The sequence below is a fragment of the Mus pahari genome, chromosome 2 (assembly GCF_900095145.1).
Source record: "Mus pahari chromosome 2, PAHARI_EIJ_v1.1, whole genome shotgun sequence".
Classification (NCBI taxonomy): Eukaryota; Metazoa; Chordata; class Mammalia; order Rodentia; family Muridae; genus Mus; species Mus pahari.
This window is the reverse complement of record NC_034591.1, coordinates 91,090,810-91,101,149: the sequence shown is the minus strand read 5'-3', so window position 1 is coordinate 91,101,149 and position 10,340 is coordinate 91,090,810. Positions and strand designations below refer to the sequence as shown.

Here is a 10,340-nt window from a genome sequence, read left to right as displayed (position 1 = left end):
CCTCCCTCCCTCCCTCCCCTCTCCCTCCCTCTCTTTCTTTTTCTTTCTTTCTTTCTTTCTTTCTTTCTTTCTTTCTTTCTTTCTTTCTATCTTTCTTTCTCTTTAACATTATATTATATTCCTTCATGCCTCCTAGTTACTTTGGAAACATCTTTTGGAAAGAGTATAGCATTTCTCACACACTAACACACACACACACACACACACACATACACACACACCATAATTTGCTTGTCCAAGCCACCATTTTTTAATATTTTTGTTTTCTCTAATTATGCTAGGTATTATAAATAATTCCACAGTGAATGTCTTTGCACACAAATCTTTGCGTCTATGTCTAATTTTAATCTCAGCTTACACTTCTACAATAGAAACTGTTTTCCAAATATCAATAAGCTTGTAAGCATCATTTAAAATTCCCTGACATTTCCTTTGGCTTGCCTTCTCTAATGCCCTCTAGGGTTTTATTCACATTTCCAATCATCACAATGTGTTGCCTTGTTTTTCTTCCCTGAGACAAGATTTCTTCATATAGCCCTGACTGTCCTGGAACTAGTGCTGTAGACCAGGCTGGCTGAGAACTCACAAAGATCTGCCTACCTCTGCCTCCTTAATGCTGGGATTAAAGGCATGTGTTGCCATCCCCAACAATCTGCCTCTTCTTCAATTAGAAAAATATTTGCTCTGAAATCAGAACTGTGTCTTCTGATTTGGCGAGTTCTCAGGATTGCAGGATCAACACACCTGCTGTGGTTGGTGTCATTCCTGCATTTGTTTAGTGTGTGTGTGTGTGTGTGTGTGTGCGCGCGCGCGCGCACTTGTGCATGTGTGCCTGGGTTTAGGAGCATGCCTGTACACAGGTCTACATATATGTGCACACACTGTACATGCTGGAGAATGAGGAGACCGGGCAAAGGTGCAACATCTGCTGCATCTGGAGCTGCAGGCCGTTGTGAGCTGCCCAGCATGGGCGCTGCAGCCTCATCTCCAGCTCTCTGGACCTCTGAGGCATCTCTTCAGCCCCAGAATGAGTCATTCTTAATTATCAGGGGACTCAGAGAGGTTGTACGTACCTTCTATTTGTTTTCTCTCTGGCAGGATGGCATTTCCGGGGCAATTAATCACTTTGAAAACACGGTGTTGTCAGTTCCCAATCTGGTGCCTGACTCGTACTTTGACGCTTTCACCAGCCCGTTCATTAACAAGAAGGTAGAGGAGAAGACCTGCGGGCCCGGGCCCAGCCTGTCAGCTGTGTTTGAGGATGACAGGAACTTTCTCACCATCATCATGCAAATAAAGGTAGATTCACTTTTACTAAAAACTGTTTATTATATTTTCAACCAGTAAGAAATCGAGGCATGCACATTCTTCTGGTCTTATCTTTGAATGTTCTATTTGTGGAAACTGTCAGGTACCTAATCTCTACATAGTAAAAATCTGAAAAAACATTCTGTGGAAACTTTAAAAATTGTCCTTCAGGAGCCAGTGAGTTGGCTCAGCAGTAGGAACTGGCTGCCAACCCTGAGGACCTGAGTTTTATCCCAGAATCCACACAAGGGAAGGAGAGACAACTGACTCCTGCAAGCAGCTGTGCTCTGACCTCCATCCGTGCATGGAGGCACCTGCCATCATACAAAATAAATAAATAAAAGTGCAAGAAAAACATTGAAAATATGCTGCAAAACCAAAGATAACCTTGGGGGGGGGGGCTTACCATGTCTGGCAGAACAGTGGCCTGCTGTTAGCAAACTTGACTTGTGTTTCTTGGGACACCATGTTGGGTACAAATAGAGCAGAGCAAGGTCTTGCCAGCCATCATTCTGATTGAAGCCATCTTTTCTTAAGTGCTGTGTGTGTGTGTGTGTGTGTGTGTGTGTGTGTGTGTGTGTGTGTGTGTTTTAAGCACGGTGTAATTATTTGAGGCCTATTAGAGATTAAATGTAACAGTTTCTGTCCATGGCCCTTAAATGCTGATGCTGATTAGATATATATTTATTTTGTTGTGGATGCAGGTGGATGTAGGGGGATGCAGGTGAGTGTGGGAGGATGTGGGGAATGTGGGGGATACAGGTGGATATAGGGGTATGTGGGGTATGCAAGGATTTGTGGGGGATGCAGGTGAATGCAGGTGGATGTGGGGGGATGTAGGGGATGCAGGTGGATGTGGGGGTGCAGGTGGATGTGGGGGATGCAGATGGATGTGGGGGATGCAGGAGGATGTGGGGGATGCAGGTGGATGTGGGGGATGCAGGAGGATATGGGGGGATGCAGGGGGAAGTGGGGGTGTGGAGGGATGTACATGTGAAACAGCAGGAACAAGCAGGTTAGAGGACAAGTTGTAGGACTAGTCCTGGAGACTGAGCTCAGGTCATCAAGTGTGGCAGCCAGTGCATTTCCTTCTGTCAGCATCTCCCCAACACAGATGCTACCTAAAGTGTACTTAGAGAAGCAGAAAATATGATTCCACACAAAATTCATTAACCTAAATGTCTCAGTCTTAAAATAATTTTAGATTTATTTAGTTACTTACTTGCTTACTTTTGTTATTTTGTTTTGGTTTTGAGACAGGGTCTCTCTGTGTAGACCTGGCTGTCTAGAGCTAGCTGTGTAGGCCAGGCTGGCCTGAAACTCCCAGACATACTCTTGCCTCTGCCTCTGAAGTGCTGGGATTAAAAGCACTTAAAAGGCTTATACTACACAACCCATCTTACATTGACTTATTTTATGTGTGTGAGTTTTTACCTGGACGTATTACCACATGCGTGTAGTGCCTGTGGAGGTCAGAATAAGTGTGGAACCTCATGGAATTGGATTTACAGTCAGCTGTGAGTGTCACACGATGCTGAGAACCAAACCAGAGTCCTCCACAGGCACAACCAGTTCTCTTAATTGCTGAACCATCCATCTCTCCAGCCCCCTGATAGCCCAGTTTTAAAACCAAAGCATATTTCTAGAACAAGGCCTTGGCATGGGAAAGGGAAGGCCAGCCCACGCGAGGTGGGGTTTGTTCTCCCCAATCTCCGGTAACTGGGCTCCTGAAGTACAAGCAGGACTGTGGCCTCCACCCTCGACTGCCTTCTCTCCTTGGCATCCAGGAGCCATTGTGATGTCCAAATATAAAGTTTGCCTATTTGTCATCTCTTATACATCCAGCCTTATGAAACTTAAACCTAGCAGGCTGAGTGAGTGCTTCCACCGCTCAGACTTCATACAAGCATGGGGAGATGGTGCAGTCAGAAAAATCACCTGATCACAGACATGAGCATCGAGTTTGCATCCCCACGCATCCATGATGGTATGCACCTGAAACTTAGCGGGGGGTGGGGTGGGGGTGGGGGTGGGAGACAGGCAAAGCCCCAGAGCTTGCTGGCCAGACAGTCTCACCATTTGATGAGCCCTGGGTTTAATGAGAGATCCTGTCTCAAAAAATAAGACCAAAGAGCTACTGGAAAAGACACTGGATATTGACCTCTGGCCTCTATATACACAGGGAGAGAGAGGGGGGGGAGAGGGGAGAGGAGAGAGGGAAGAGGGGAGAGAGAGAGGAGAGAGAGAAAGAGGAGAGAGAGGCATAGAAAGAAAAAAGAAAGACAAGAAAAGAAAGAAGATTTAAAAATACACACAAGGCATGGTAATAATGAAGTATAATTTTTCAATAAACTCATGAGAAGAAATAATCTTTATCTAACCAACCCAGTCTCTTAAGGATTAAGGATATAGAAAATCAGATACAATAGTTGTCTCCAATGACGTGACACTGGGTATATCAACTACTCCAGGGCAGACCTCATGTTCAGGAGTAGTTAGTTGGCCAACACATAACGGAATCTACCATGTTTTGTGTGTCACTTTTGGTTAGTTTGGTGGCATTTTTCTTTTGGGTTTTGGTTTGGTTTTGGTTGTTGCTTTCTGTCTTGGTGTTGTTTTATTTCGGTTTTGAGGGTTTTGAGGGTTTTGTTGTATTGTGGTTTTGTCTGTTTTTTGAGAAAGAACTTAAAGTTGGTTGAGTAGGGAGAGGAAGAGAATCTGGAAAGACTTGGGGGAGGGGAAGAACATGATTAAAATAAATAATTTAAAAAGAAAATAAAGGAAACCGTGCGAGTACCTGGGGATTTGTTAGCCAATGAGGACTCTGCTACAGAAGGGATTCCTATCACCTAAGGAGTGGCTTCACAGCTAATAAAACTGGTGGTTTGTGTTTCATATCAATTTCCTTGTGAATGTATATAAGCCTAAAAAAAAGACAGAAATTAGGAAGAGAGTACAATCGAGGTACATTTCTCTGAGATGGAAATAATCGGCTTCTATAACAAAGAGAGGGGAGACAATGAGATGGGAGGAGATGTGGCACAATGCAGAGGCCATAGGCAAGGGTGAAGTAATTAGTAAAGAAAATCAAATTATGAGACTAATTAACAGGCTATTAAACATAGAAATAATCAGAAAATGCATTTAGAAATTCAAGCAGATTGAGATGACTATATCAGCAATACAGTGAAGTAAGAATGAGTTCCATCCACCTGGGACGCGGGGAGGGGGGAGGATTGGGGCCTCATGTGTGCTGGGTGAGGGCTCTATCCTGGGCAGAGCTACTCCCCAGCCCTCTTTCTACTCTTTATTTTGGGATGGGGTCTTACTGAGTTACTGTGGTTGGCTCCTCCTGGAGCCCAAACAGGCCTTGAACTTGTGATCTTCTTGTTCCAGCCTCCCAAGCAGCTAGGATGACAGGCCTGTGTCAGCTGACCCAGTTTAAACAAAGGTTTTCAACTTGGCCCACAAAGCCAGACAAACAAATACAGGACCAGAGGGAATGCAGTGATTCAGAAGGGCCGAGCTAAAGGGTTGCTCCGAGGTGTAGAGGCAGAGACAAGCTGTAAAAAAGCAGAACTTGGGATAGAGAGACAGATGGCTCAGAGGTAAGAGCACTGGCTGCTCTTCCAGAGGTTCTGAGTTCAATTCCCAGCAACCATATGATGGCTCATAACCATCTGTAATGAGATCTGGTGGTCTTTTCTAGCCTGTAGCCATACATGCAGACCGAATGCTATATACATAATAAAATAAATCTTGAAAGAAAGGAAGGAACGAAGAACTTGCTACCCTGTGAGCGGAGGATCCCCAAGATCATCACCCATTGGTGATTTGGGAGGATACCTTGCAGACTCAACATGCAGCTATACTTAGGGTCACGGCTTAATACAGTGAAAGGATGTAGCCTGAGATCAGCAAGAGGCAATAGCAGGAGCTACGGGAACCAAGCAGGAGCCCCCAGAGCCCTCTCCCAGTAGACACTTGATCCCTTCCACCACTAGTGGCAAGGCCCACAGAAACTGATTAGGAAGGGGGGCTGGGTCGCATCTCAACATCCAGGTTCCTACTGAGTCTCACCACAAAGCCATGCTATGCCTAGCATGAACCAAACTGCCAGACTTCTCAGAGAGAAAGCAGATGTTCAGAATAAACCACATGTTTTCCTGAATTATTCAGACATGAGCCTCACTTTCCAGATAAATGATGATGGAGCCCTTTCTGAAGCCCAGGTTCCCTGATATTGAACGACAGTCTTTGCAGGCAGACCTTGCTGAAGATAGCAGCTTCCGACCTACTGTGTTTACCTCCATGCCAGACAGAGGAGGGTTAAGTCAATAAGCACTGGCGCATCAAAATAGTGAAGTATTTTAAAACCCGCAGTTTGTGATGAAATATAAATGAGTGTGGACCAAATATGTCAGGAGACGCTTTCATAAGACAAAGAAGCAGGCTACATCACAAATGGAACATAATAAAAACAACATAAGTAAAATACTTTAACATACCATTATCATCATAAGGAAGACCAACTAGAAAAGAAATAAGAACAGAGAAGGCCTAGCCAACACCATTAGAATAAAAGAAATGATCACTAAAATAAAGAAACAAACAAATAAGTAAAAGCCCTTAGAAGCTCTGAGATTACTGTGTAGATGTTGGTCAAGGTGAATTTCAATAATTAGGGTAAGCCTGTTTACCATACCTAGCCACACAGAAACCTCGCCTTGGAGGAAGTTATCCCTTCTGAGAAGCACTGGGCAATTTTGGGTTTCACAGGGGAATTTTATCAGCTCTCCAAAGACCGCTATACCCTCATTCCCTCCCATGCCCCTCCCTTAAGATCGTCTCCTCCCCTTTCATGGTTCCTTTTTAGTTTAGGACCATTCCACATGCATCATACATATGCACACATATGATGTTAAGTCTAGATTCTGCAAGGGAGGAAAACCAATGGTGTCAGCCTACTTGTCTTGCTGAGCCTGGCTTATACACAGGGCATGGAGGTATGTGTGATATGACAGCAGGGGGAGGGACTATTGAGGAAGGAAGGGGATTAGTAAAGATGGGAGACAGGAAAGATCAGTATGTGGGGAGGGGGGCTACTAGAGTGGAGGATAATGGTGCATATGTATAACACATGTAATAAAACTCATCACTTTGCATGATAACATAAAAACATCAATTAAAACAATTTCCAAGGACCATGTATTTACAATATTTTGCAAGTTGACCTAGCATATTAGAAAAGCTTAAAGGAAAAAGGCCTCCATTAAGAATAACAAAAGAAGGCAATATAAACAATAATAACTGAATAGAAAATATTTAAATTATTTACAATAGAAAATATATAAAATATGGAAATTTTGAAAACTTTGTGTTTGACACAATCTAGAATTAAATGAGTATTCTTAGATGGGATGGCTCAGTGTAATAAGGATATCCTTAGCCCCAAAGAGTTAGACAAATTATAATATTTTAGACATATGTGTGTATATATATACATATATATATACTTAAATAAGTCTTTGAAAGATAATATACTTACTTAATATTACATATAAATATTATTCTACAACTAAAAGTATCTGGCACTGTCTAATGAATAGATATCAGATTAGTAGACTAAAACAAGAAGTCATCAAATAAACTCTAATATGCAGAGATTTATTAAATGCAAACTACAGTAGCAGAAGTCACTAAACACCTACAGACTGTCCAATAGCTGAGACCACGGGCTAGCCATGTGAACCGTGGGCTTGTATCCTACATTGTACACACTCACACGTGAATCTCCTGAAACATATAAAACATGGACGTACTGGGGGCCATTTACGAAGATGATGGGGGCTGTCAGGGCCAAAGTAAATGATATACAGGTATGAAAAAATCATAACAAAAGCCATCATTTTGCATTCTGAACATATATAGTAAAACTCATTAGGCAAAAATGAGTTCAAGAGATCTTGTATGCTTCAGAGTGGCTGGAGTTAATAGTAATACATCATTGTAGTGGCTATTCCTGGTTGTCAACTTGACTATATTTGAAATGAACTACAATCCAGAATTGGAAGGCTCACCAGAGAACCTAATCTGGAGGATGGGAGATAGAAGTTTCTGATCGGGATCTTGGTGTGGAGATCTTGAGACACAGTGGTGATTGAATCCAGAAGATTAAGACAGGGAGATCTCCGAGTCCAAGGTCATCTAGGATTAAAGGTGTGGTGGTACACACCTTTAATCTGGGCTACACCTTCTGCTGGAGATCATATAAGGACATTGGAAGAAGGGAGTGTTGTTCTTGCTCTTTTGCCTGCTTGCCGTGTTCACAGCTACTACTGAACCATTGTTGGGAATTGAACTGCAGACTGTAAGTCATCAATAAATTCCTTTACTATATAGAGACTATCCATAAATTCTATGACTCCAGAGAACCCTGACTAATACAATCATTCACTTGAAAATTGCTAATAGTGGTTTTTTAACTGTTCTTACAAAAAACTAGAGGAAATTTGCATTTACTAGCCCAATTTAACAAATAAATATGCAACACATATCAAAACATACCTCATACCACAAATATGTACAATTTTATATAAATTTAAAAGCAAACTATTCTTTAATACACACAAAAGGAATGTATTAATCAGGTATATAGAAGTAAAATAATATGTAAATAGAACAAAAAATGACTCGGGGGCTGGAGAGATGGATTAGCAGTTAAGAGAACTGACTCCTCTTCTAAAGGACCAGGGTTCAATTCCCAGCATCTACCTACACGGCACAACTGTCTATAACTCTAGTTCCAGTGGATCTGACATCCCATACAGACAATATGCAGTCAAAACACCAATACACATAAAATACTAAGTAAATAATTTTTTTAAAAAGTGATTCAGTCTTCTATAATGTTCATAGAAAAGATATTTGACTATGATTCTCAATGCAGATGCCCTTGGGGCTGGAGAGATGGCTCAGGGGGTAAGAGCACAGCCGATCAAAGTTCGCACCCATCTAAGGTGACTCACCTGAAACTGCAGCTCCAGAGGAAGCTACACCCACTTCTGGCCTCTGAAGACACCCACAGATATACTCACAGGCACACAATTAAAAATAAATATTTAAAATCCCAGATTTCCCAATGGAACAAATTGGTAAACTTGACCGCATACAGTGCTATATATATATATATATATATATATATATATATATATATATATATATATATATACACACANACAGTGAGGTCAGAGTCCTCACCAAGTAAAAGTATCATCCAGCCTGGCCTCTTAAGGCATAAAGAAACTTTGCTCTGGGTGCCAGGACTTCAGGTGTGTGTGTGGTGGGGGGAATGGCCAAAAGTATAAGGCAGAAATTCTACCAAAAACTATTAACCAGAGATATAGTATATCACCCATCAGCTAAGTGCAAAGTCAAAGAAAACTGAATTAGTATCTTTCAACTAACATGTTTGTGAAATTAAAAAGCGTGCCAAAACCTCCCGTGGACTAACCCGTGGGGAATCAGACACCCTGCACCACTGCGGCCATGCAGAGAATACAGGAGAACTTGCATTGTATGAGGGAAAGAATAATTGAATGTGCATTTGCTTTTTGGTTTGACAATGCCACCTCTAGAGACACACCTGAAAACACAGGATCGGTATAGAAAAGAACATACATGTGAGGTTACTCTTAACATCTTACTTCTGATTGCGGAAACATCAGAGACTATCAAAATACCCATGCGCGGGAGATCGATTGAATAGGCTTTGTGCGTCCGCACAGAAGAAAGATGCGTAGCCAACCCAAGATTCAGGAAGACAGCGGTTAACTGTACGGAGCAATTTCCAAGACGCACTGTTAAGTGAGCAAGCCAAGAGACAGTGTTCTGTCATCTGTCCTTTTTGTGCCAGAAAAGGGGGCGGGGCAGAGAAAACCAGAAGCCAAGGAAAACAGCTCTGTGTCGGAGAGCGTGGAAATGATTCAAGAAGTGTGAGAATGGTGTGTATGCAATGTAAACAATAAGGAGAGTAACCCTTTTGAGTGTAGGTTTAGTATAATTCTAAACAAGAGTGGAGGGGGAATAAAGTACAAACAAAACCAAGTGAATCCAAGTTAGTTGAGCAACATAACCACACTGAAGAATGGGAAGATGGGGATGAAAGCAAGTTTATCATCATCATCACCATCACCACTATCATCACCCTCCTCTTCCTCATCATTATTGAAAGGATTGAAACTCAGGGCCTTGCATAAACTTGAACACAGTAGTTAGGACTTTGGCCACATAACCTTATGCTAACTTCTAAGCTTGCTTGTGTCCGTGGAATCAGGGTATTGCAATCCCAGACCACTCTGTGTGTTCCACGGTTGAACAAATAAGTAGAACCATATTGTGGGCCGTGTACTCGTTAGATTGCTATTGCTGTAATGAGATACCGAGACCAAAAGCAACCTGGGGAGGAAAGGGTTACTTCAGCTTACAGCTGAGTTGTGGCCAGTCAGTGAGTTAGGTCAGGGCAGGAGGCGGCAGGAACTAACCTAGGGACTGTGAAGGAAGGCTGCTTTCTAGCTCGCTCCTCAGGGTTTTGCTCCGCAAACCTTGGATGGCTCCACCCCCAGGGGCTGGGCCCTCCCACACCAATCATTAATCAAGAAAATGCCCTATAGACTTGCATACAGGTTGTCTAATGTGGGGAATCCCTCAGTTAAGGTTCCCTCTTCCCAGATCACTCTAGCTCATAGTAAATTGACAACAAAACAAAACAAACCCCAAACCAAACCAAACCAAACCGAACCAAAAAACCCCACAAAACTAACCAGCACAGGAATGAAGAGATTATTTATCTTCAAAGAATTAACACGTAGGGAAAGAGAGAAAGGCCAGAATGAACTGAATGATTCTGCATTGAGATTGAAGGCACGAACTCATGGTTTTTATTGGCTGGTAGAAAAATGGAGAATTGAATTTATGTATGCATGCAATGTGGTGTGCTGTGGTGTGTGTGTGTGTGTGTGTGTGTGTGTGTG

General features: G+C 42.4%; 1 protein-coding gene across 1 annotated transcript in view; it reads left to right on the top strand.

Annotated features, from left to right (window-relative positions):
- Window positions 1-10,340, top strand: part of Dnah6 (dynein axonemal heavy chain 6) — a 195,435-nt gene that overhangs the window by 23,299 nt on the left and 161,796 nt on the right. The window contains exon 11 of the mRNA XM_021190740.2: window positions 1,099-1,299. Coding sequence (XP_021046399.1) covers window positions 1,099-1,299 — 201 coding nt within the window. The remainder of the gene's footprint in view (window positions 1-1,098; window positions 1,300-10,340) is intronic.